At 54.5% G+C, this 26,630-nt stretch overlaps 2 protein-coding genes across 2 annotated transcripts in view; both read left to right on the top strand.

The window, feature by feature from the left end:
- HHIPL1 (HHIP like 1) overlaps nucleotides 1-7,343 on the top strand; it is a 33,146-nt gene extending 25,803 nt beyond the window's left edge. Inside the window, exons 8-9 of the mRNA XM_059183087.1 lie at nucleotides 814-896; nucleotides 2,996-7,343. Coding sequence (XP_059039070.1) covers nucleotides 814-896; nucleotides 2,996-3,552 — 640 coding nt within the window. The 3' untranslated portion in view covers nucleotides 3,553-7,343. The remainder of the gene's footprint in view (nucleotides 1-813; nucleotides 897-2,995) is intronic.
- A 2,073-nt stretch (nucleotides 7,344-9,416) lies between these two features.
- Nucleotides 9,417-26,630, top strand: part of LOC131836979 (cholesterol 24-hydroxylase) — a 32,732-nt gene continuing 15,518 nt past the window's right edge. Inside the window, exons 1-9 of the mRNA XM_059183088.1 lie at nucleotides 9,417-9,676; nucleotides 16,204-16,284; nucleotides 16,828-16,909; nucleotides 22,439-22,512; nucleotides 22,977-23,063; nucleotides 24,110-24,248; nucleotides 25,004-25,114; nucleotides 25,949-26,099; nucleotides 26,311-26,373. Of these exons, the coding sequence (XP_059039071.1) occupies nucleotides 9,555-9,676; nucleotides 16,204-16,284; nucleotides 16,828-16,909; nucleotides 22,439-22,512; nucleotides 22,977-23,063; nucleotides 24,110-24,248; nucleotides 25,004-25,114; nucleotides 25,949-26,099; nucleotides 26,311-26,373 (910 nt within the window). The 5' untranslated portion in view covers nucleotides 9,417-9,554. The remainder of the gene's footprint in view (nucleotides 9,677-16,203; nucleotides 16,285-16,827; nucleotides 16,910-22,438; nucleotides 22,513-22,976; nucleotides 23,064-24,109; nucleotides 24,249-25,003; nucleotides 25,115-25,948; nucleotides 26,100-26,310; nucleotides 26,374-26,630) is intronic.

Here is a 26,630-nt window from a genome sequence, read left to right on the forward strand (position 1 = left end):
TCACCCCTCGGGCTTTTCCCTTGTGCTGCTGGAACCTATTGAAGTCTGGACCCACGTGGGCCAGTCCCAGAATAGTGTCGGTCCCATTCAAAGACTCACAGATCCACAGCCAAAAGCTAATTAAAATGGAATTCCTTGCCTTACTTGTGCCCCTCGGGGATGTCAAAGGAGACCCGACTCAGAGTCCTGGAGACTCGATTCAGAGACTGGGTAACCCTTCTCAGAAGCGGGTCTCCCTCCTCTCTGAAGCCCCGCCCTCTAGGCCCCAGATCCCTCCGCTCTGCTGCCAGCCCTGCGGCTTTCTCCGACCCTTTATCTATAGATGACCTTACCTTTCACTCCACTGCGGCATCACCAAAATCCAGGGCCAGAGGAGCAGAGACAGAGACAGCTCCTCAAAGGCTGTGGGGTGCGTGCGGGGGCCAGGATGGGGCGTGGGGGCCAGGGTGGGGTGCGGGGGTCAGGCTGCAGTCACGGTTCCGGCAGCAGCCGGGCTGGTGGTGGAAGGAAAAGAGCTGTGACTTCCCCTCACGCTCCCAAGACAGCTCATGCTCTGAAGCAGAGGCGGCTCAGGAGAGGCTGAGCCACTGGCCTTCAGGCCCTTGAAAAGCAGATGCGGGCTGGACTCTAGGCAGAGCGTCATCAGGACTTCTGTCCTGGGGCCGCGCGGCAGGTGCTCCGCCGGTGGCCACCGTCGTTGCTCACATCCCCTTGAATGCACAGGTGTCTGGCTACCAGGGGAGAGCGGGCGTCTGAGGGACAGGCTCAGGGCAGGCTCCCAGGGTGGCACTCATGACCTCCGTGTGTTGGCAGACGGGCACCTCCCGGCAAGTGTCGGATCCAGCCTGCCCAGGTGAAGGTGAAGAGCCGCCTCATCCCGTTTGTGCCCAGAGAGAGTAAGTGCCTGCCAGCCCGGTCACAGCGGGGGAGGGGAGCTCCTGCGACCAGGACCCAGCTGCTCCCCCCCAGATACGGGTCCTTCCCGCTGGCCCTGGAGGCCCTTTCTGGGCCCCAATGCCTAGCCCTGGGAATGGCACCCATGAGATGCTCAGTTAAAGTAGGTGCAGCTCCTTGAACCCAGGCCATGGGTGAGTGGCCCCAAGGGTGCTGCAAGCCTCAGAGGGGACAAGCGATGGGGAGGGGTGGCTGGTGCCAGGGCAGGTACACTCAGAGCCCTTGGGACAGACAGAGAGCGCGGTACATGGCGTGGGAGCGAGGCTGGAAGGAGTCATCCTAGTTGCAGGTGCTGTAGGGGGAGGGGCACCTCCTGGGGCTGCTGGAAGGAAGCTGGTCCTGTCTGACCTGTTTGGGGAGGGAGGTGGGCGCAAACCCTCAGGACCTGCGGGCCAAGCAAGGCCACAGATGATGACCCCTGGCATCTGGGGCCAACCGAAAGGGTAGGCATGACGACGGGTCTGTTCCCCTGGGCCCGGGCTGTGTGGGAACATAGAGCCAGGGCTGCCCGGCCATCCAGGTCCTAAGAGAAGTGGGAGATGGATCCATCCATCCATCTGTCCGTCTGTCCAGTCACTTACCCCACACATGTGCTTCCTGCCAGGGACAGACCGCTCAGCCAGACAGACAAGGTCCCTGCCTCCTTGGGTTGTTACATACAATCTCTCCATTTGTAAATTTTGGCACCTTTGGCTCAAAAGCTTAAAAATCACCCTGCAAGCCAAAGGAAACACTTCAGTGGGTCCAGTGGCCCAATAGATAGGGGACCTGTTGGTTGACTGAGGAGCAGGGGAGCAGCAAGGGGGGAGGCTGGGCACTTGGCAGCTGAGGGTAGGCGACCCTGAGAAAGGGTTGTCCCCAGCAGAGGACAGTTGGAGGAAGGAATGAGCTCAGTGTTTGAGGAAGTTAATTCTAGCTGCAGCTGGTTTCAGGCCTGGACCAGTTTTCCATTCATTCAGCAGTTTCTGGCACTTTTGATAGTCACCCCTTCTGTGCTGGATGCTGGGGCCACCGGAGAAGTCAGACTCTGTCCTGGCGGGGACAGACAGAGGAGTCAGTTACTGTCCCAGGGCTGTTACAGAAGTGTGTGCCAGCTGCCATGCGGACCCAGAACCGTGCAGGGCAGGGGTGGGGGCTCCTGCAGGCTGAGGGTTGAGGCCAGAACATAGAGAAAGGTGCGCTGGGGGTGGGGGTGGGGGATTCTGGGCAGTTGGACCAGCAAGAGCCAAAGCAGAAGGCTCCCTGGCAGTGCGCGGAGCCGGAAGTCCTTCCCTGCATGTAGAGTGGGGGCCAGGGCGCAGGGAGGGGGAGCATCTGGCCCATGTCCCTGTCTCCTGGCCCTGACCTACTCCTTGCCTTGAATCAAGGCCCTTTCTCAGCCTTCATCTCAACTGCGGTGGGGGGTAGAGGACTTCGGACTGGTGACCCTGGCTGGGGTCCCTCCCCATAGTAAGGAACTAGTCTGGGCGTTCACCTCTCCTGGCGGAGTGTCTCAGGCAGGGTGAGGTTTATCTCCGTGGCTGACCAGAGCCGGGTGTGAATGTCGGGGTGCGGCAGGAACAAACGGGGTCTCACCTCGGCTCCCCGTGCTCACTGTATCCAGGCCCTGTGGTGGGGTAGATGGGGGGCCCTGGACCTCACACTGGCTCTGGTCATGTGGGCCCCAGCCCCCAGCCAGCGAGCAGCCTTGGGAGTGTGGAGTGGAGAGTTCCAGCCTGCCCTGACCGTCCCTTGGCAGCTCAGTTCCTATCCTGCCTGTCATTAGATCCTCAGCAGATTTTCCCCATCAGTGGGTCTCAGCTGCCTCAGCCCTAAACCAAAGACTGGAACCAGAAAGTGTCACTTGCCCCAGAAGCCCTCCTACACACTTCTTTTCCACTGGGCTCATGAGTTGACAGTGTGAGGGGCTGTTCCCCTATGCCTGCTTGCAGAGGAGGGACTCCCAGGAGGGCAAGACTAGGAGTGCTGGGAGATCCCAGAAGCCGATTGGCACAACTGGGCGGCGGGGGTCCCTCTGACCGCAGGCTCTTCCTCTGCACAGAGTTCATCCAGAGGGCAGAGAGCACCCCACGGCCCACAGCGCGTGCACCCACCCAGCCGCCCCGCCATGGACGCCCCACAGCTGCCCCGCCCCCGCCGACCCCCCGGCCCGCACGGCCCACCCCGCGGCCTGCACGGCCCACCCAGCGGCCTGGGGGCCGGAGGGGTGGCGGGGGGCGGCGGAGGCGACCAGGCACAGCGGACCCCGCGGCCTCAAATGGCGCGGTGCGCCTGGTGCGGCCCGCGGGCCTGAGTTCCGGCCGCGGGCGTGTGGAGGTGTTTGCGGGTGGACGCTGGGGCACCGTGTGTGACGACGGCTGGGACATCAAGGCGGCTGCCGTCGTGTGCCGCCAGCTGGGCTTTGCTCACGCCGAGCGGGCCACCAAGCGCGCGGAGTTTGGCCAAGGCCACGCGCTGCCCATCCTGCTGGATGACGTGCGCTGCGCCGGCACCGAGCGCAACCTGCTGGAGTGCACGCACGCCGGCCTGGGCACGCACAACTGCGAGCACCAGGAGGACGCGGGCGTCGTGTGCAGCCACGAGGACCCTGACCTGTAGGCGAGCACCATGCATCCGGTCGCAGCCTGGCAGGGCTTCCCCGCCCTGAGTGCCCACAGCACCGCACCACTCTGCAGACAGAGGCGTCCCGTCTGTAACGCTGTCCTGTGGACGCCTGTGAGGTGTGTGCAGTGCTCACGTGCTCTGTGTCCCTGCCTGTGTGTCTCCCGCAGACCAGAAGCCACAGCGTGTTGGGGTCTGTGTGGCCACGGGCCCCAGGTTTTCTTTTCTTACCTCCAAACATCTCCGGTTCGTTTAGGAATATAGTCTGGCCATGGACACTGAGTACTGAGGGCTACTACCTGTGAAGGGCAGACATGGTCCTTGGCCATATTAACAGAGGCATATCTGGCAGACTGAAGGAGGGCATCAGGCCTGACCTGCCCAGGGCTAGAATGGAAGGCCCTGGACCATCTGGAACATGGCCTAAGGAAGGTGACTCAAAGAGCATGGGCAGGTGGCCCAGCAGGTAGAGAGGTTCTGAGGAGAACAGGAAGGTATCCAGTGGGGCAAAGGGAAGCTGTCAGCTAGATGGGTCCAGGGTGAACTGTGGGCCATGGCCATCTGAGCAAGGAACAGGCTTGCCTGGGGAGGGGTGGCTGGGGGCGGGGGTTTCTGGATGACCCCTGGGAGAAGCCTCTTGGTCATCTTGGACTTCATTGTCATGCTGGTTCCACGGGCGTGCTCTGGGGACTCCGTGGGACAGCAGCCACCCACCTGGGCACTCCAAGCACCGTGGCCCCCAGTGAGTGAGTGGAGTAGCAGTTTTCTCTAAAAGCTATGTTGAGGCCACTGAAGCCACCTTAGTTTATCTCCATCCCCACACTGTGCAGTGAAATCCCAGGGGACCCTCTGATTCCTCCAGCATCTCCCACCCCACCCCACCCCCGCAAATGTCCAAAAAGACTACTGATGCTGTCACCCGAAGCTGTGCTAAAGACGTGACTGTTTACAACCCCCTTCCTGCCTCCTCTTTCTGACCTGTACTGGGGGCTGGAGATGGGGGTGGAGGAGGGGGCTAGGCCTGGAGCTTCCCTCCTGCTCACGGGGGATGTTCCTTTGCCCACCAAGGGCCTCCATCCTGCCCCCATGCATCAAGTACAGTTGGGCTAAGCCTCTGATAGGGGAGCAGAGGGGATAAGCAGATGGTCTCTGGGCGGTGGGGACAGGGTATAGCCCATGTCAGGGTCTGTGAGGTCTCTGGGGGTGTCAGCCCAGCCCAGCCCGTCCATTATTCTGAGAGCTGAGCCAGAACCCAGGGTGGTGCCCCCAGCAGAGACAATGGTGCGGGCGAGTCTGGGGGGTCTCCTGGCTGCTCGCCAAAGCTGAGTGTGGAGTACAGGACTGCTGAAGAAAGCTCAGGGTCACCTCTCGGACCCCTCACACCTCTGCCTTGAGTGGGGTTGGTGAGGGCCCTGGGCCTTCACTGTTTGCCTGGCCCCATGGAGCCCCGTGCAGAAACCAGAGCCATGCCATTGAGCATGGCCTGTGTGCGGGGCACCGTTTTGAGGACAGTGTGGCATGTTTGAACTCACTGGAGCCTTTGAGCAGCCCCTTCTCCCCCTCCTTTTACAGATGGGGAAACTGAGGTGCACAGCCAGGGAAGGGGGAAGCCAGATGAGAACCCACACGGCCACACGGCCTAGCTCTCGCACCTGAGGGACCCTGACCGTTCGTTGCACTGCCTGAACCTGGGTCTGCCATGCCAGCTCTCAAGGGGGCTAGACCTAGGGGTTCCTCCGGGGCTTCTGCCCACTTTGGGCTGGGAAGCCGCTGGTGGAGACCCCTGCCTCCTCCCACTGCCCAGCAGTAGCTAATAGGCATCTTGCCCAGACACAAGGAAATTCTGAACCATGCTAGGAGCTGGGAGGGCCAAACTCCTCACTGCATCCATGGAGAAAGGAGCCCGGGGGGTGCTGAGTGTCCCAGGCCTGTCCCAGATGGGGCTGAGCCAAGGTTAGAGCCCAGCGTAGAGGGGTGGCCCTCCAGAGCAGGGTAGTGCTGTGGCCATATCCAGTGGGGTGACCCAAGCTGTTGGCTCCCCAGACCCAGAATGGTGGTGGTGGTGAGGGGGATCGTACGGCATCTTCCTGGGGCTCCTCCGTGCTCTTCCCTGCCCTTCCTCCGCCTGTCCAGGCCCCTCTTCATTTCAGGGCCTGAAGGCCACGATGCCATTGGGTGTGGCCAGGGAAGTGGGACGGAAGTGACAGGAGGTATCTCCCGCAGCTGCTCAACAGTGATAGCCTGAAGTCACCATCTGGGGCTCCTGGTACCTCCCCTCAAGTGGTGGAGTGCCCCAGCCCTCAGCGGGGCCCTGTGTGTCACCACTGTTTGGCAGGCAACTGGGAGCAGTCTCAGGCCCTCCACTCCTCTGGGTGGGGCGCTCCCCTGCTCCAGTCCCTACCTCCTGACCCCTCAGGCTCCAAACGAGGCTTAGGCTTCAGCCTGCCTCCTGACAAGGAGGTTGACACAGGCTCACTGTCCCTTAAATAGCAACAAGGGCGGACCGCTGACGTTTGCTGCACTCTCACTACGTGCCGGGCACTGCTGCAAAAGTTGTACTCAGCACCCACTCACTTAATCGTCATATGAACCCATGCAAGCAGTGTTCTGCTCACCCTTCATTGTGCAGATGTGGAAACCGAGGCCCAGGGAAGCTTTGTTACTTGCTTAATGTCATATAGTCAATATTTGACTATATGAAAAGTAGGCAGGAGGGTCCTGGAGCCCCAGCTTTGGACTGTCACCCTGCTGCCTGAAGAGCATTGAATTCAGTGTCCCCCCTTCCCATTGGCCCCTGTCATTGGGTAGATGGGGACACAAACCCAGAGAGTGACAGATCTGGCTTCAGACTCCTTGTCCAGTGCTCCTTTCACTCCACTGCCTACAGCTGCCAAGGGAGCATTCCCAAGTGACTCAGTCCCCAGAGACTTTGATCCAGCCTCGGAGTCCTTCATTGTCTCTGGGGATAGGGGCTGACCCTGGCGAAGTCTCCCTTTGGATCCTTGGATCAGCCTCGGCCATCACCCCCCATCATCGGGCTTCCAGTCAGCAGTTAGAGTAACCTCTCAGAACCTGGCCCAGAGAGGGGCTGCTTCTACCCAGCATCACACAGCTTAGTTCTTGAGCCCTTGGAGTCCAGTGTTGCGGGGATGTCCAGGGGTGGCCGGCACCCAGGACGGCATCTGGGGTGTCAGCCTCGGGTAGCAACACCCCAGGCTTCTGAGGGGCCTCGCTTGTTCCTTGTGTGCCTGTCTCCCCCTAGCAAGCCTGAGCTGGGCCAGGCCTTGGTGCTGTATTCAGGGGAGAAGCAGCTTTGTACCATTTGAGGGAGGGCAGCCCCTTTAGAGCCTGGCTTTGGAGAAGCCAGCTTTCGGAGTCTGCAGCCTCGCCCAGCGAACCTGCTGGGGAAATACGTCTTCTGTCAAACGTGAGCAAGAAACTCTTGCAGGACTGGTGAAAACACGAGGGGCTGGAGGCCTGTCAGAGTTTTTGACTCAGTAGATCTCAACGGGGCTGAGAATTTGCCTTGTGACACAGGATGATGCTGATGCTGTTGGCCTACAGGCCGCATTTTGAGAACCACCGTCTCTACCTGCACTGTCCGATAATATGAGCCACAGAGGTCAATTTAAACTTCCCAGTAGCCATATTGAAGAAGCAAAATGAAATAGGTGAAATTAATTTTAATCATATATTTTCTTTAACCCAGCATATTCTAAAATTACCATTTTGACAGTTAATCCACATAAAAATGTTAATGCGATTTTAAAAACTTTTTTTATATGCAATCAGTGTAACCCAGTGTCTATTTTATGCACACAGAACACCTCAGTTTGGGCTAGCCATGTTTCAAGCGCAGGACTGGCACATCTGGCCAGTGGCTACCATATTGGAGAGCCCTGTCCAGACCGTCCTGGGGAAGGGCCAGGCTGTTGGCCACGTGCTTCCAGGCAGTGCCCTCTGCTGGCAGCTTGTAGTCCTGCCTGCCCAGGCAAAGGGCAGGAGACCCACCTGCGCATTGGGGTGCCCTCTCTCTCATCGCTCTCCATGTGACCACAGAAGACCTGGGAGAATCAGATGAGGCGGCAGTGGGACAACAGTAGACTTGATACATGGGGAAGAGACACTGGTCAGGGGCAGGGGTGCTCTGTTGAGAGAGATGCCAGGTGAGCCCCGGTCACATTGAGCCAGAGGTTACGGGGGTTGAGTGACGCAGGAGAGATTTAACGCCCACTCCTGTCCTTAGCGCTAGTGGGCCGGGCTTAGGCTCACAAATGTACCCTGAGGCTGCCCCATGCTTGCCTCATGTGAGACCCCAGACGGTGCCCAGAGCAGTTTAAGATCTGGCCCTGTCTTCAGAAAACAACGGTCGGGGGTCCTCCCTTCAAATTGCCCCCAGGCTCTGGAGCTTTCACAGCCCAGGAGGGTCTGTCTAACCTGCCCCCCCGGCCAAAAGCAGGACCAGCCAGCGGCTGCTTCTCACCGCCACATGGGGGCGCCCCGGCAAGCTAGCGTCTCCCCGCCCCAGCGGCAGATGCGCCCGGCTCCCCGCGCCCCGGTGGACGCCCAGGCTGCGGTGGTCGCGGACAGAATTCCTGTCTCTTCTGGGTCCAGTTCTTAAAGCGTGGCCCTCTCCGTCACCCTGCATCCCCCCCCCCCCCCCGCACAGTCATGTCCCCGCTGCGGACTGACCCGGCTGCGCCTGGGAAGAGGTACAGACCTCGGTTTCCCAGCCCCCAAGCCTCTCCGCGACTGGCCCACGAGCGGGGCAGCGGCATGTCCCCTTCTCAGGACCCGGCAGCATCTTTGGGCACCACCCCCCGCCCCCAGCCCCCAGCCCCCAGCCCGCTGGAGCTTTATCGGGACTAGGAGCGCGCACAGCCGGCCCTTCCATCCACGGCTCGCGCTCGGGGTGCCCCCGCCCCCCGCTCCCAGTGCGGGATCGAGAACCGAAAGTGCGGCGCTGGGCATCCGCCGTCACACCCGAGCGGGCGAGAAGAGGGTTACATAAACGGCACGGAAGTCTCGGTTATTACCTAACAAACGCCCTCTGGCCACCGCGGGCACATCTGTCGCCTTCCGTCGCGAGCGACCTCGCGCACCCAGATTTGCGCGCGCTCCGACTCCGGCTCCTGGGGACCCGGGTCACTGCCTCCGACCCGACTCTCCGGGGTCTGGAAGGCTGCGGAGGTGCCGCGACGCGAGGAGGGCCGACCGACTCTGGTCCAGCCGGGCGCTCTTCGCTCGCCCACACGGCCCCCCTCTGCCCCCGGGGTCCTCGCCACCTGGCCCGTGGGCCCTGCAGGGAGACCACGGGCGCTCGGCGGGGGCCGGCCGGGCGGGGGGAACCACTTTGGGGCTGGGGGCTCCAGAGGGAGGCGTGGGAGCGGTCGGCGTAAGACGCGCGTGTGGAGGCTGGGATGGGTTCCCAGGAAGGTTTTAGGGAGAAGGGAGGGGGCCTAGGACCGCGCGCGGAAAACGCCGTTATTTGAGGGCGCCCCGGGGAGCGGAACCAGCCGGCGGGACTTAGCGCGGCCGCCGGGGCAGGAAGCGCGGAGGAATCGGGGTTGCCCAGGACAACGCGTTCTGGGCGGAGCTGCTGTGGGGATGGAGCTTTTGAGAGGCTGGGGGCGGGGCCTGGGGAGGCGGGGAGGGGGCGGAGCATGGGGGGTCTGAGCCAGAAACGGCGTTGTGACTGGCGGAAATCCCATGCTCTGGGCGGGGCCTGAGCTGGAGCTGTGTTGAGGTTGGGGCGGGGCTTGGGGAGGGACGGGGGCGGGCCCCGAGAGCGGGGGCTGGAGGCGGAGACGTGGTTGGCGGGGACGGAGCGCCCTGGGAGGGGTCGAACCGGCGGGGGCGGAGCCGAGCGGGAGTAGGCGGTGCTGGGTCGCGCCGGGCCTCGGGCCGAGGCGGCGCGCGGCGCTGACAGCTGAGTCGGCTCGCGGCCTCCCGCCCCCTCGGTGCCCGGCCCCGACCCTGGCCTGGCCTGCCCGGGAGCCATGAGCCCCGGGCTGCTGCTGCTGCTCGGCAGCGCCGTCCTGGTCGCCTTCGGCCTCTGCTGCACCTTCGTGCACCGCGCTCGCAGCCGCTACGAGCACATCCCCGGGCCGCCGCGGCCCAGGTGAGCGGGGGGTGGGGGCGGGGGCCTGGATGGGGCGCTCGAATGGGGGGCCGGGGGACCGCGTCCAAGCCGGCGTCGGGGCCGGGGGTCCAGCCTCGCCGTTGCGCGTGGCCGCTTGGAGACGGCGGCCGGGAGAGGGGCGCTAACTATTCTTAGTAACAAATTACTCACAGCCGCGGCAGCTGCTCGGCGCCCACCGCGCTCTGCTGGGCCCCACAAACGTGATGGCAGCGACAACCCTGTTAGGTAGGCGCTATTGTTACCCCATCGTTCAGACGCGGAGACTGAGGCGCGCGGAGGCAAAGTCACCTGCCCAAGGTCACACAGTTGGTAAGCCTAGATTAAGCCTGGGTCAGCCTTGCCTCTGAAGTAGGCACTCTTAACTTTAAGACTCGGAACGGGGTCACTCAACCTGGATTGCAACACACTCTACTCTGGTCACATTCCCCTTCGTATTTCTGTCCTGGTATATCCTTTTTGTCTTCTCCTAAGTACTTCCATTCCATCCTTGTCCCCCACCCCCACCCAACTTACCTACCCCCCCCCCCCCAAACAGAAGCTTACCTTTCTGAAGCTAAATCAAACGTGTCATTTCTCTGCTCCAAAAGCTTTCCATCACTTTAGAAGGAAATCTAATTCTAGATTAAGTCCACCCTATGGCCAGCAAGGCCCCTGCTGAGCTCTCAGAACCCACTCTGTTCTGTTTTCATCCCCCCCACCCCCCGGCTTGCTCACTGCTGCCCCTGTCTTTCTGCAACACCCCCTCCTGCAGTTCCAGGGTCTTGCTGTTCCCCATCCACCCCGTGTAAAAGCCCACCTAGCCGCAAACTCCTTAAGGGGCCATCACCCCTGAAGTTACCTTCTGTTCACTTGTTGACTGTCTGTTCACCTGTTGACTGTGTCTGTCTCCCCCCCTTTAGAATGTGAGCCCCAGGAGGGCAGGGACGCTGTGTGTTCGCTCGTGTATCCCCAGCACCTGGCACATTGCAGATGCTCAATAAATATTTGTTGAATGAATGAATAAACAATGGTATTAGACACACTTTTTAAAACCTCAGGATATGAACATTCTGGAAGGTGGCCACTTCCAGCCCAAGCCAGATGAACTGGCATTGGAAGCCTGAATCTATTTGGTGGGTTTGGGAAAGATCTCAGTGGCTGGTGACACAGGGAGGTGATTGTTCTCCCTGCTGGCTCTCTGTCTTCCCAGGTGCCCTCGCCCACTTGGGGTCTTCCTTTTCCCGTGCTTAGCAGCTCTGTCTTCCATGCCACTCAGATGGTTCTTCCCCTCACCTTCCAGGCTTGGCTTCAATGCTAACTCCTCAGGGAGGTCCCACCTGCTTCCATGCCTGAAAATATCATGTTCGCTTTGTAAACTCTATGTCATTGTAAGAGTTGGGTAATTATCTGTGCAAGCTCTTGTTAAGTGTCTGTCTTTCCCATAGGCCTGTGTCTGTCTTGTTCACTACCATGTTCCTGACATCTGGCACAGCCACAGCTGGTACATGCATAGTAGACACTCAATAAACAGTGATTCAAAGTGGGTGGTAGAAATTGCCTACCAGCTCTGTTAGGTACACTGTCACCCTTCCAACTTTTCAAATCAGCCAAGAACAGCTTGGGGTTGAATGAACATTGTGCTCATTCTGCTGGGTCTCATCATGACTTGGTCTTCTCGTAAACCCATGTACTTCCAGCACCGCAGACCTGGTCTAGTCTCTTTGTCTTGAGAAGGCAGAACTTAAATCAAGCCCCTTTTGGCCCCTCGCCCATCTCTCTCTTTTTTTTTTTTTAAGTTGCATTTTAAAAATAAAACTGTGCCATAAGATTTACCCTTCTAAAGTGTACAACCAGTGCTTTTTAGTATAGTGACAGAGTTGTTCAATCTTAACTGCTGGTTCCAGAACATTTCCATCACCCCAAACAGAATCCCACTAGTTGTTGCTCCTCATCTCCCCTGACCCCTCATCCCCCGGCCCTAAGCAACCACTAATCTGTTTTGTCTCTAGATTTGTCTGTTTTGCACATTACATATAAATGCAGTCATACAAGATGTGGCCTTTTGTGGCTGGCTTCTTTCACTGAGTACCGTGTTTTCCAGGTTTGTCCGTGTAGTAGTATGTGTCTGTATTTCTTCCCTTTTATGCCTGAATTCTCCCCCAAATCCTACACTGCAGAATCTACGTGTGACCTACAGGTGCGTGTGGGTGGGTGGAGGAGGGGGAGGAGGTTAATTATATAATCCTTAATTATATAATTAAATATAATTATAGTTGGGCGCTTTAGTCTAAGGAGTTGAACTGAATGAGGCATATGCAAAAAGATTGGGGATTGACAGTTGTTTGGTGGTCACATATAAAACTGCATTAAATGAAAGTTCTGGAACCTCTTCTAGCACAGATCAGCTGCTTTGCTATTCAAAGGCTGGATCCTCAAACCATGATTGGCAACACCATGACTGGCAAAGAAGTGTACATATCGAGTGTCTAGTACTAACATTTGCCGCTTGGTGCTTCCAGGCTTTGCCAACTTTCAGGCAAGCATCCCTCAGCCTTACAAGGGGCAGCTGCTGTGCTCCCCCGCCCCGCCCATCCTCCTCCTTATTCAGCGGGAGTCACCAGGATGCCCTCTCTTCCAGGATGCCCTCCTGGAGTTCCCCACAGACAACATCCTACTGCAACCCTCCGTGTAACAGCTGAAAACTCAGACCCCACGTTCGGATCCCACACAAATACTTGTGGTTTCTTCATTTTTCTCTCACTGCTCTCAACTTCCTCATCAGCCCCCACTCTCCCGGTAGCGTGGGATGGATGTAAACTTGACAACAAAAAAGTCTCTCTCTTCCAGTTTTTACTTATTTTGGCATCGGTTTTTCAAGGGTGGCTCCTGGGGGGCATCATCTCCCTCTTCCCATTCCTACTTGCCAGGTTGCCCGAGGTGGGGTCTGTTCAACAAATTGCCAGTTGGCTCCTGTGATGGTGGTGACCCCTTGCTGGCTCCGTTGGGTGGCACGTCCAAAGCACCTTCGGGTGCCCAGCTGAGCGCTCACCACCCCATTCTGGCAGGAGGCACAGGCATGGCCCCTCACCCTCACTCAGCCATTGTGGGGGCTCCCTTCCTCCCTGGGGCTCGCCTCCCAGTGGGCTCTCCAGACGACCTCCGCTTCTCCACCAGCCAAGACTTTCCTCTGCCCTCAGGAAACCTTGGATTGCCCCAGTGCCAACCCCAGTGCCACAGACCGGGCCGGGAGGGGGATTTTCACCCTCCTCCCCGTCTCCCTGGGCGGCTCCGCCGCATCCCGTCCACCCCCAGCCCAGGCGCGGCGCAACAGCATCCTTTCCCCGAGCTTCGCGCGCGGCCTTTGCCTCCCCAGCGCCCCCTGCAGGACCTGGAAGGAACGGATTTTAGTTCCTTTCTTGCGGGGGGGGGGGACCCCACGCCACTCTGTCCCCTGGGCCTTCTTGAGGGGTCACTGCCCTTCGTTCCCAAACAGCAGCGGGCCCCAGTGTTTCCAGTGGAGGTGCTCAGACAGGCCTGGGAGGGTGAGGAGGGTCGAGACTCTGTTCTCGCTCCGGCGATTCCAAACAGAACGTTCTCCCGACACGTGCAGCTAAGGCGAGGGACCACGGACCCTAGATTATTCTGGAAACGCAGCCAGTCCTGTGCGATGTCCAGGGTCCGTCTCTCCGGCGGTGGAGCAGAGTGAGTTCACGGTGCTCACCCGGAGCGCACTTCCGCCGCCCGCGGCCACGCGGCACTTCTTTCCTCGGCACCCGCCCTCCCACTCTCCAAGTGCTCGTGCTTCTTTTCGGTCCCTGCCACCTCCCCCTCCATCCCCGCTCTCAGCCTTTATTCCTGCCTCCTACCTCCCGAATAAATGGAACAGCCTGGAAGAACTTCCTTCCAGGGCCGCGGGCTGCTGCTGCCCCTTCCCTGCCCTGGGCCCACGCGCCCTTCCCACCCGGACCTCAGGGCTTGCGGCCAAGGAGAGCCGGCCCCTAAGTTCAGCAACACCCAGCAGCACCCCCGCTGCCAGCGGTTTTCCTTGTCTCCTGCATCATTCCCATTTTTATATAACACGTTGTTTAAAAGAAAGAAAGAAAGAAAGAAAGAAAGAAAGAAAGAAAGAAAGAAAGAATGAAAGAAAAAAAAAAAAGGAAAAAAACCCACCACCTGTCTCTTCCCTTCTGGTTCCCTCCAACTGCCGCCCCCTGGCTCTGCACCCCCTCAGCAACCCCCTGAGAAGCCCACCTACCTTTGGGCCCCCATTCCTCCTCCTCTTCCTCTCTTGGGCCCGCCACCCGGCCTCTCTGCCCACCCTGCTCTGGCCAAGGTCGCAGTGACCAGTGACCCCTGTAGCTCCATGCACAAAAACACTTCAGTCCTGGTCTTGCCTGGCCCCAGGGCAGCCTGGGGGGGCGCCGGTCCCTTCCCTGTCCTGCTCTCTCTGCAGCCTTCCCCCTCCACTCCCCACGGCTCGCCTCCAGCCTCCCTAGCAGCTCCCACGCAGTCTCCCTGGTTGGTGGTCCCTTTGCTGCCTGATGGCCTGGCTCAGTCGTTGGGTCTCTTCCCCGTCTACACTAACCCCGGTGGGGTCTGATTCCATTGCCGGGGCTCTAAGTGCTGCCTCTCTGCTGCAGACTGTCACATTCCCATCTGTAGCCTGGCTTCAAGTGCGTACTCACCTGCTGCTTCCCTTAGTAGCTTTCCTCTGCAGACGTGACACGTTCAGAGCCCAATGCCTAATTTAAACCACTTGTCTCAGGTTGGTCCCCAGGAGCCGATCCTGAGACAAAAATGGAATTGTAAGTGGTTTTGGGGGGGTGATCCTGAGGGGAGCTGGCAATTAGAGGGAGGAGGTCAGAAAGCCAAAAAAGCAAGCTACCTCTGGGAGCAACTGAGGGGCACCCCCTCCCCGGGGAGCTCTGGGAGGGCACCCAGATGGAGGGCACAGGGTCATTGGTGGAGGCTGCCCTGGGGGTGTGGAGCAGGAACTTCTGGCCCGCCCTTCCGGCAGGCAGAGCTGGGCACCCCCCGGCAGAGTCTCCATGCTGGGGGCATGGTGGGCAGAGGTGGGCACGGTGGGGTCTGCCACCCCCCACCAGCTCCTTTTCAGTCCTCCTCACCTTAGTAAATGGCAGCCCCATTCATCCTTCCGACACTCAGCACAGGAGACTTGGGTCAGCCCTGACACCACTCTCACACCCACCGCCACAGCAAGTCCGCTCTGCTCTTCCTACAATGTACACTAGAAATGGGGCTTCTCAACTGCACGGGTCTGAGCCGTGTCCCCTTTCACAGCTCCTCGCTGGTACCCCTGCCTCCCTTCCTGCCCTCCATCCATCCCATTTACTCCCAGCACAGCAGCTGTGACTGTGAGCCATTGAAAACCCATCAGACCCTGTCTCTGCTCTGCTCAAAACCCTCCAGTGGCCCCAATTTCAAGGTCAAAGCAAAAGTTCGACAGCAGTCCACAAGGCTATGGGTGATCTGCCCCCTACCTTGGGAAACCTATTCTGTACCACATCTCCCTTAAACACTGTACTCCAGCTTCAACACCTGCCCCCCGTTCCTTGAACTTACCAAGTACACTCCTACCTCAGGACATTTGCACCTGCTATTTCCTTGGCCAGGAATGCTCTTCTCCCAGATACCTGGGCAGCCAAGTCCCTCACTTGTGGCAGCTCACATGTTACCTTCTTACAGGGCCATTTCCTGACCCTGCCTCTGATTATCCACCCCTGAGCTTTTTCTCCCATCACTCTCCGACTGCATATTTACTTACCTATTTGTTTATGTGCTCTCCATCTCCCACCAGGAGGTGAGTTCTCTGACCCAGAAACCCCATCTGCAGTTTTGTTGTCCATTCTAGATGGTGTGCAGTCAGTGAGCTTGACTGGAGTAAGTCATGCAGGGGATAGGAAGCACCTTAAAAGTTGCCACAAGCTGACGCCAAACAGGCTTGATCACATGCTGGTGATCACACCAGACTTATGCACACACTGCAGACTTAGCATCACCAAACAATCCCCTGGTGAGAAGGACTTTGGGGTGGCCTGGTCCCCACCGTACCACGGTAAGCAGATGATCACCTCTGTGCCTGTGCTGCCGCACTTGTAAGACAGGTTAACAACAGATCTACCCCCCGGCAGTAGGGAGGGTCAGCTGGAATGAGGCGGAGGATGGTGTCCAGCCTGCAGTCAATGTTCAGTGGATATCTCAAGGTAAATGCGCACAATAATACTGTCCACTTTCCACGTGCCAGCCCCCCGCCCCTGCACCAGGGAGATGGTCTCATCCTTCTCTGTCTTCTCTATGGAGACGTCTGGAGCTGGCCAGACCTGACTTTGTGTTCTGCCTTCATTCTTACTGCCCGGTGCCCTTGAGCCAGCACCATACCTCCTCGTGCCTCAGTCCTTCCATCTGCGAAGTGGGCCTAATAACGCCGACCTCACGGGGTCCTGTAGGAAGGGGGGCACTCTTTAACGGTGACTTCTGGTGATCTTAATATTTCCTGTTTCTTCTAGTTTCCTTCTAGGACATCTCCCCTACTTTTGGAGGAAGGATGAGGTTTGTGGCCGCGTGCTTCAAGATGTGTTTTTGGATTGGTGGGTCCCAGTTGTCATTTGTTGCCCTTACTCCAACCCAGGTCCCTCATGGGGCACCACCCCCTGTCCCTCAGGCCAGTGCATACAATCCCCCCTCCCCCGCCAGGTTACTGCTACCCCCAAAGTTCCTCCCCTGAGTGGAGAGGCAGAGGAGGCTGGTTCAGAAGGCAAGCTCTGCCTTCCGCCAGCCGTGCGACCTGAGACCAGCCATCAGACATTCTGAGCCTCAGTTTCTTCATCTGTAATCTGGGTGGGGGGTGTGACTCGGTAATAGTCAGTGTATGTGGTGGTGTTTTACACTTGCCAAAGCATTTTCAAAGACGTGATCTGGCTTGATTCCCAGCAAAGGAGAAGTGTAGCAACCCTATTTCATGGATGTGGAAACGGAGACCCAGTGTGTGTTTTGGGGGTGGGGGGGCGTGTGTGACTTAACAGGGAGTCCTAGGATGGGACACCCTGATCCTCCCGCTGGGTGGTGATGGTTATGGTGATATTCATGTCTCCCATAGCTGACAGCCTCCTTTGGGTCATTTTGGTTTCTAGGGCTAAGAAGTATGGCCCTGTCGTGCGGGTCAATGTCTTCCACAAAACCTCGGTCATCGTCACGAGCCCTGAGTCGGTCAAGGTAGGAAGCCGAGTAGTTCCGTGGGGAGGGCCCTTCCGTTCCCAGGTTGGGGGCATGAAACTCAGATCCCAGGGACTGCAGGAGATATGTCCTGGAGGCACCAGCATTTGGGCTGGTTTCCCAAGGATCCAGAAACGAGTGGTGTCTTTCTCTCTGACCACCCACTGTTTGGGAATGTGGCCCAGGTAGCACACACATTTAGCTCGCTCATCTCTTTCAGCCTTGGTTCCTTCATTTTCAAGGTGGGATCTTAACCCCTCTGTCTCCGGACTAGAATGAGAATTAACGATCAATTGATTTATTTCACAAATATTTATATAAACATTTATTTACAAAGAAAGGGACAACAGATACATAAACATGCACTTCTTTATGTACTTCACGATTATGAATCCATTTAATCCTCACAGGGGGAGAGCCTTTCATTAGCCCCCACGTTAGAGATGAAGAAACAGGGAGCATGGATCAGTCTGTACTATGGACAGGAGGACACCTGCCATGTGGGTACTAAGCACTAAGAATGGCCAGCAGATCATTTACCTTGGAGTTGGCTGAACTGGGCTCAAGTCTGGTGGTTCTGCCATCACTCTGGGCCTCCGTGTCCTCATCTATAAAATAGAGATGATGCTGGAGCTGAAATAACACGTGTGAGTCACCCAGCCCGTGCCTGATACCCAGCAATTGCCCAATAAACGTCAGTGCTTCTGTTCTCACGCTGGGTACTTAGCAGCTGAGCAGGGTGATTCTTGGCAGGAGACAGAGGGTCCAGATCAGGAGAAAAGACTGAACCACCATGGTGTCTCTAAGAGGATGCTGAAAATCATTTTTTTTTAAATTAATTTCAAATATAGACACAGTTTATGCATTTTTAAAGCACTAAAAACCACATGCAAAGAACTTGGTGATGCCCAGCAAGAAAAGTTGAGCGATATATGTTAATATGATGAATGCATTGGTTAGTGTTCAAGTGTTAAGCCAACCTTGCATTCCTGGTCATGATACAAGTTACTCATCTTCTGCCAAGAATTTTTTATTTCTATATTTATTATTTTCTTAAAATGCCTTTGTCTGGTTTGGGAATCAGTTTAATAGACCTTGTAAGGGGAGTTGGGAAATGTCCCCTCTCCTCTGTCATCTGAGGGCATTTGTATGGGGTAATGCTATTTTTTCCGTGAATGTTTATAATAAGACTCACCAGTGAAGCCATCTGGGCCTGGCATATTCTTTGAAGGAATTGCTTCTTGTTTTGTTTTAATTACTTGCTTTCTTTAATTGATTTATGGCCATTCCAATTTTCTATTTTTCTTGGGTTTAGTAATTCATGTCTTTTAAGACATCTGTCCATTTCATCTAATTGTTAAAATCATTGGTATGAAGTTGTCCATAATATGTATTGATTAACTTTTTCATATCTACTGGCTTTGTGGTGATATCCCTTCTTTCATTCCTACAAACAGTTATTTGGGTTTCTCTTATTTTCTTCATCAGGGTAGCAGAAGGTTTATCAATTTTATTTATCTTTTCAAAGAACCAGATTTTGGTTTTATTGGATTTCTCCATTGTTTGTCCATTTTCTATTTTATTAATTTCTGCTCTTTATTTTTTCCTTCCTCTACTCACTTTGGATTTAATTTGTTCTTGTGCAAATTTTTTAAGGTGGAAGATGAGAAATTTGATTCTAGACCTTGTTTCTTTTCTAATATAAGTGCTTACAGCCATATATCTCCTGTAAGTACTACTTTAGCACAAATGTAACATAATTTCAATATGTTGTGCTTTTATTTTCATTTGGTGCAAAACAGTTTCTAACTTCCTTTGTGATTTCTTCTTCGATTCATGGATTATTTAGATTATGTTATTCAATTTCTAAATATTATGGTATTTCCAAATACCTTTTGTTATTAATTTCTAGTTTATTTCCATGAGGCCAGAGAAAATACTCTTCATGATTTCAATTGATCTAAACAAATTGAAGCTTATTTTATGACCTCCCTTATGATCTTCCTTAGTGAATGTTTATGAACACTTAAAAAGCATGCATATTCTGTGATTGTTGAATGGAATATTTTAGAAATGTCAGGAGAAGTTGGTTGGTAGTGTTAGCTGAATCTTCTAAGTCCTCACTGACTTTCTGTATAGTTTTTCTAGCAATTATTTTGAGAGGAATGTCAAACTCTGACCACAATCATGGGTTTTCCTATTTCTGCTTTTGGTTCTATCTATTTTGCTTCATATATTTTGAAGTTTTGTTATTAGGCATGAACACATTTGGGATTGATATGTCTTTGTGATGAATTGACCCTCTTATCTTTAGAAATGTCCCCCTTTATCCTTGGTAATATTCCATTTCTTGTAGCTACTCCAGCTGTATTCTGCTTAGTGTTGAAGAGTTGATCTTTTACCATCCTTTTACTTTTAACCCATTTGGGTTCATATATATATATATATATATATATATATATATATATATATATACACACACACACACACACACACACACACACACACATATAAATGTGTGGGTATGTGTGTGTATATATACACACACATTTTTAAAAAGATTATTTTTTTCACTTGAAAGGGAGAGAGAGAGGGGGAGAGAACAAAGGGAGAGAAGAAGACTCCCCACTGAGCAGAGAGCTCAATGTAGGACTCAATGCCAGGACCCTGGGATCATGACCTGAGCCAAAGGCAGATGTTTAAGGAGTGAGCCACCAGGTGTCCCTGGGTTTTTATATTTAAAGTGGGTTTCCTATAGATAGCATATAGTTGGGTTTTGCTGTTTTACAGTCTGACAATCTCTGCCTTTTAATTAGAGTGCTTAGATTATTCATATTTAATATAATCATTGATATGGTGAGGTTTAAATCTACCGTACTGTTACTGTTCTCTGTCCTATCTGTTCTTTGTTCTCCTCTCCTCCTTCCTGCCTTCTTTTGGATTAAGTATATTTTAGTATTTCATCTTATCTCCATCATTTGCTTATTGGCCCTCTTTCTTTTTCTCTTAGTGGTAGTCCTGGGATTTATAGTATAATCTTTAACTTATATCAGTCTACTGATATACTACTTCATCTCTGTTTACTCTAAAGATTTTTTCTTTATCACTGGTGTCAGAAATTTGATTATGATCTTCCTTGGTGTACTTTTCTTTCTGTTAATGCTCTGTAGGAGTCTTCGAACTTCTTGGATATGTGCATTCCTTGGAGTATTTGCAATATTCGTAATAAATGTGTTGAAGTTCCTGTCTGCAAACTCCGTCATCTCTGTTATTTCTGGGCCTGGTTATAGGTAGACTTTTCTGCTCTTTGACATGTCTAGTGATTTCATGTTGGACCCTGGACATTGTGAGTTGTACATTGTTGAGTGCTCACTTTTGTTTCATTCCTTTGGGAAGTTGAACAGTTCTTGGGCTGTGTAGGCTCTGAGAATAGTTTAGCCTGTAGTTACTCCATATTTCTCCTTTTCCTAGAAGTTGTTTTGAATTTGGTCTTGTGTTCACTATGTGCATGTATGGGTCATTCATCCAAAGATGTAGGGGATCCCTGTGCAGATTTCTGCATAGGACCTCTTCCTATGCATTGTTCCCTTCCCTCGGGTGCTCTGTCTTATAAATTCTAGCCTCCTCTGGCCTGTCTGGATTCTGATTTCTATCTTACCAACTTGGAAAGCCTGCTGGGCTATATTTCAGTTTTATATTTTATTGCCTTTATCTTGAAATTATAGAAAGTTGGAGTAATCTTAGGTTGTACGGCTCACATCTTTTTTTTTCCTTTTTCTTCTCTTGGGATTCACAGTCCTGCACGTCCTTTTGTCTAGTGTCTGAAAACAGACATTTCATGCATTTTGCCTTTAAAAAAATTTTCTTTTACTGCTTATGGCAAGAGGTCAACTTCCCAGCAGTTATCCCTTAATGTGCAGAAGAGTGCTGTCAGTATGGACACTCAGAGAAGGCAGCAAAGGTGCTGAGGGTGCCGCATTCACCCCTCATGTCCCAGAACCTAGCTCACTGGGCCTTCAAAGGATCCCCAGCCCCAGGGACAGCAGACATGGGGACCCCCTACTATGGGGACACATGATTGGAGCCTGTGTTGAGGCTGCTGTACCTCAGTGTGGAGATTCCTCAGTTTAGGTTGGGGGGTTAGCACAGACCTTGGGTTATTTAGGGATGTTTTAGAGGGACCTGGGACTTGAGCCTTTATTGTCATAGGGATGGAAACTGTAGGAGTGGATAGTGACAAAAGTTGGTTTATAAGTGACAGTGTTTCGGGGATGGGGGCTGGGGTTCTCAGGATATGGCTCATGATCCAAAGTCAACCATTTTGGGGGTTTTCTTTCCCTGAAAAATTGATATTACACCCCCCTAGGCTCAGCTCCCAGATACCAGCAGTCCCTGGATTAATGTAGAGTAGAGATATCGCCTTGCTTCTTTCCAGTGCCCACGGGATAAAGCTCAGTGAGCCATAGGCAGACCTCTGGGATCCAGCCCCGCTGCTGCCCCTCCCCACTTCTTCCTCTGCCTGAAGGCAGCATGTGGCCTGGGCTTTCTCTGCCTGGATCACAGTCTTCTCTTTCCTCTCTCCGATGGCAAACTGCCTGGATTCAAACCCTAGGTCCGACATTCACCGTGTGTGTGACCTCAGGCATTTTAAATCTCAGTTTCTTCATCATATGTAAGATGAGCATAAAAATAGCACCTACATCTTCGGGATGACTGTGCACTAAGTGAGCTATAGGATGCTGGTGTGGCCCTGGCATTTATGGAGCAGCTGCTGTGTCCCAGTGCTCTCAGACTTTTCATGCAGAGTGAATTTACTCTTCACAGCAACCTTCCCAGGCAGGCACTCTTCTTACCCCATCAGGGGAGATGAGGAAGCTGAAGGCAGAGGAGATGAGCAACTTGCCTGTGGTCATAGAGTTAACAAGTGGTAGAACCAAGATGCTGAGCCTGGGTCCAAATTCAAGCCAGCTGATTCCAAATTCAAGCCTGAGCTTTGGCTGTACTGGCTCAAGATCTGTCAGCCAATGTTATTATTGCTACCATCGAGCTTGCGGTGAGGCAAGTTGAGATCCTTCCTCCAAGAAGCCTTCCTTGACTTCTGTGCCTAGGTTGGCACTAATGATACTGAATCTGTGCTGAGGGTCTCTCCTGTGTCCCAGAAGGTCTCCCTTTGAGCTTCTCCCCTTCCCCGCTCTGGTTCTCGCTGCTTTGGAAGATGGTGTGTCCTGAGGTCCATGCGTGGGCACGGAATTGAGGACCCCCCACACACTCTCACTGTGTGGCCACAGGAATATCACGGCACCCCTCTGTGCCCTGCATTCCTCATCCCCAAACAAGATGCTGTTGCTGGAAGGCAGGGTTCCTGGAGGGTTAGGTGAGATTGTGCTAGACGAAGTCCTCATGCCACAGCTGGGATTCAGGTAATGGTGACTGCTGGGGCATTGTTTCCCAAGAGTTCAGAAAACTACTTAGTCCTTTGTAGCCTCTCACGGGTGCACGAGCTCATGTTGGCTTTTTGGGGATGTTTAGAAGTTCCTGATGTCCACCAAGTACAACAAGGACTCCAAGATGTACCACGCAATCCAGACTGTGTTTGGTGAGAGGTAAGGCTTGAGGAGGGGCTGGGGGAGAGGACGGGAAATTCTCTGGTGGCAGGCAGGGGGGCCGCAGGGCCCAGGGCATTGGGCATAGCATGAAGGCCTGAGCCCTGGCTTCCAGGCATACAACAGGTGCCCCATATAGTGGCCACCGCTCTTGTCATTGTCACCTTCCTTCTCCTCTTTCCCCTTTGCATAGCGGATGGGCGGGTGGGGGGGTTGCAAGGTTGGGGCACACGGCCATCCCATTTCTTAGTTATTTTTTGTCGTGGTAAAATTCACAAAAGTCATCATTTTAACCACTTTGGAGTTATAATTCTGTGGCATTTGGTCCAATCACAGTATGGTGTAGCCATCACCACTGTGTAGCTCCAGAACATTCCCACCATCCTGAAAGGGGATCCCATCTGCATGAAGCCATCAGTCCCCCTTTCCTCCCCATTTCTCACGTCAGACCTTTGTCTCCGCAGACTCTTTGGCCAAGGCTTGGTGTCGGAATGTGACTATGAGCGCTGGCACAAACAGCGCCGGGTCATGGACCTGGCCTTCAGCCGCAGGTGAGTGTCTCCAAGATGGCGGGCTTTGGGAAGGGGGTGGGTTTCACAGGACGGGCTTCCCCCCAGCTGAAGGGAGAGAGGAGAGGGCATTAGTAGTCAGAGAGAGAGCAAGGCAGGCTGCCAGTGGTGTAGGACTGAACATCACGGAGTGAGCGGCAGTGACGCCTGCGGGTGGGGGTCTCCCCCCCAGGGACTCCGCCACTTAGACCACATCAGCCCTCCTCTGGGTTTTTCATTTTCTTTATCATAGTTCTCACTTTGGGCTACATTTTATGTTTTAAATAGCATTTATTGTGGTCCGGTTTCCATACCATACAATTCATCACTTACAATCGAGTGGGTTTTCGCCTAGTCACAAAATTGTACAACCATCACCACAGTCCATTTTAGAATACATTCATCACCCCCAAAAGCAAGCACTCCCCATTTCCCTTCAGTGGCCTCAGCACCTGGAAACCATTAATCCTCTTTCCGTCTCTGTGGATTTTCATATTCTAGACATTTCGTATAAAGGGAATCCTACAACATTTCTTTTGGCTTCTTTCACTTAGCATAAGATTTTGGAAGTTCATCCATGCCCAAACATGATTCAGAATTCCCCCCCCCTTTTTTTTTTTTAAAGATTTTATTTATTTATTTGTCAGAGAGAGAGACAGCAAGCACAGGCAGACAGAGTGACAGGCAGAGTCAGAGGGAGAAGCAGGACCCAGGCGTCCCCCCCCCCTTTTTTAAAGATTTTATTTATTTGATAGAGAGAGAGAGAGCAAGCACAAGCAGGGGGAGTGGCAGGCAGAGGGAGAAGCATGTTCCCCACAGAACAGGGAGCCCAATGAGGGACCTGATCCCAGGACCCCAGGACCATGACCCAAACCAAAGGCAGTCACTCAACCAACTGAGCCACCCAGGTGCCCCAGAATTTCCCTTTTTTATTATCAATTGGAATTCCATTGTATTGGACATACCACATTGTGCTTATCCATTCAGTCAATAGACATAGTTGAGTTGTTTCCAATTTCTTGGCTCCTTCAACAATGCTGTTCCCCCAGCTCCTTGGTCAGCTTGATGGAAACATTCAACGAGAAAGCTGAGCAGCTGGTGGAGATTCTGGAGGCCAAGGCTGATGGGCAGACCCCGGTGTCCATGCAGGATATGCTGACCTGCACCACCATGGACATCCTGGCCAAGGTGATGGGAGGCTGGTGGGCCATGGGAGCGGGGTCCGACATGGTCAGGGGCTGCTCTTCTCTCCCTCTTCCCTTTCCTGGCATCCCCCCCCCCCACCCCGCCTCCTCCTCTACCGGTCAGCCCCTGCTCTGGGTGGGGAGCTTCGTACCTCCTTGAATATTCAACATGCGCTCTCGTGAGACCACACCTGCGAACTCATTCTCTGCGAGTGGACCCTGAGAGGTGTGGGGACTGGCCTCTGTTGGGTCAGTGGCAGAAGCTGGACTGGCTCTCACGTCTGCCTGCCTCCCAGCCCAGAGCCTACCTCCCCTTAAGTGCCTACCCTGGGTCTGGCTTGGCTCTGCACCCTGGTAGGCTCAGCAGTGGCCCAATAACTCCCCCCGCCCAGGTAAGGGCAGCTCAGGCAGCTGGAGGGCACGCAGATGGTGACGGAAGGGTCATTGTCACTCAGTAATTCACTGGGAGGCTGGGTATAGAAGGGACACCAAGGAAGCCTGCATTTCTGGGGAAACGCATCTCGTCAGGGAGGGAAACCAAGTTTGTGGAGTGGCTCCTGTGTGCCATGTGGTCCTCACTGCCTTCCGGGGGGTTGGAATCATTATGGGTCATCGTAAGGAGTTAGTTGATGACATGACGCACGTAAACCCTTAGCCCTGGGGCCTGGGTCTCTCTAGCTGAGCAGTGCCAGGTTCTGCGCTGGGTTTTCAAGTCTTCCCACCAACCCAGGGATGACCTCGCTCTTCTCTCTCCCCCAGGCAGCTTTTGGGATGGAGACAGGCATGCTGCTGGGTGCCCAGAAGCCTCTGTCCCTGAAGGTGAAACTGATCCTGGAGGGGATTTCTGCATCTCGAAACACTCTGGCGAAGGTACTGCCTGCACCCCCCTCCAGTGACCAGCCACCAGAACTGGCGTCCTAGTTTGCTGGACGTTTACCTCCTCCAGTGACCTTTTTCCAGAATGGGTTTTGAGCACTGGTATGAGCGAGGTGAATCTGTTAGGATTTGCATACATCTTCTAACATAGAGAATCAAAAGCAAAGTGACTTAAGTAAATTAGGAGTTCATCTTTCTCTCATGTAAAATCATCCTGAAACAGACCATGGAGGATGGCTGTGATAGCGACACAGTGTCTGATGGTCTTGGAATGTTTTGTCTTTCCGTTCTGCTGTCTCCAGCACATCAGCTCATTGTTATAAGATGGCTGCTGCAGCTCCAGCTATCACTGCCTTGTTCCAGGCATGAAAGAGGAAGAAGGAGAAAGGTGGTACTTGAGTTGATCCTCAGACAGATGCCCAGGGCCTCTTCCTGTTCCCTGGGACTTCAGCCTCTGAGCTGGGGGTCCCCTGATGCCACCCCATCTTTTCTGCTGTTGATTCTACCTACTCCCCTCTGGCTGTGGCTTCCTCCTTCCTCGCAGTCCTAGCTGCCTCCATCCTCAGGCATCCCTTCTTATTTTCCAGGCATCTTTCCCATCATATCTAGGGATTTGGTACAGGAAGGGGAAGCCGATGCTTGGGCCCAGCCTGCCATGTTGGTCAAGTCTCCTTGGAGGCTTCCTCTTTGCTAGGATTTTCGCGCAATCTTCTCACCTCCCAGGTTGCCAGGGCCGCAGTGGGTTTCTAAAGCTGTTGCAGAGTTGGGGGAGCGGGAGAGGTGGACGCGTGTGCCTGGTTGGCGTCCTGAGTGGGAGCCCCTGTTCAGTTTATGCCAGGGAAGTGGAAGCAGCTCCGCGAGACCCGGGAGAGCATTCGCTTTCTGCGCCAGGTTGGCAAGGACTGGGTCCAGCGCCGCCGGGAGGCCCTGAAGAGGGGGGAGGAAGTACCTGCCGACATCCTCACGCAGATCCTCAAAGGTTCGAGGGCTCCCGCATGGGCCTGGAGAGGGCCGGGCGGCAGGGGTGCCCCCATCACGGTGGCTGATCACACTCGACTCCCAGTGTCTCTCTCTGACTTTCGGGGAGAAGGACGTTTGCTTCCTTTTGCTCAGCTGCAGGGAGAGGGAGGGAGGGGTGTGCGTGCAGCGGGTGTCGGCGGCCGGGCCCTGAGACCCTCCTTGTCTTTCAGCTGAAGAGGGGGCCCAGGATGATGAAATCCTGCTGGACAACTTCGTCACCTTCTTCATTGCTGGTCTGTACCTCCAGGGGTGGCCAAAGGCTCAGGACTTTGCAGGAATGGTGGGAACCAGGCATCCCCTAAACCCTGACTTGGGGTGATTTTTCAGGCTGTCTGTGCAGAGTTCAGATGCAGAAGTGAGGGGCTGGGATAGGGGAGCAGAAGTCCTCTCTCTGCTCGGGGAGGTCCGGGAGGCCTTCTTGGTGGCTGCTGACCTGGTGATAGAGCTGGCCACCATGAGGGGTCATAAAGCTGCCTTTTTTTTTTTTTTT

The sequence above is a fragment of the Mustela lutreola genome, chromosome 7 (genome assembly GCF_030435805.1).
Source record: "Mustela lutreola isolate mMusLut2 chromosome 7, mMusLut2.pri, whole genome shotgun sequence".
Lineage (NCBI taxonomy): Eukaryota > Metazoa > Chordata > Mammalia > Carnivora > Mustelidae > Mustela > Mustela lutreola.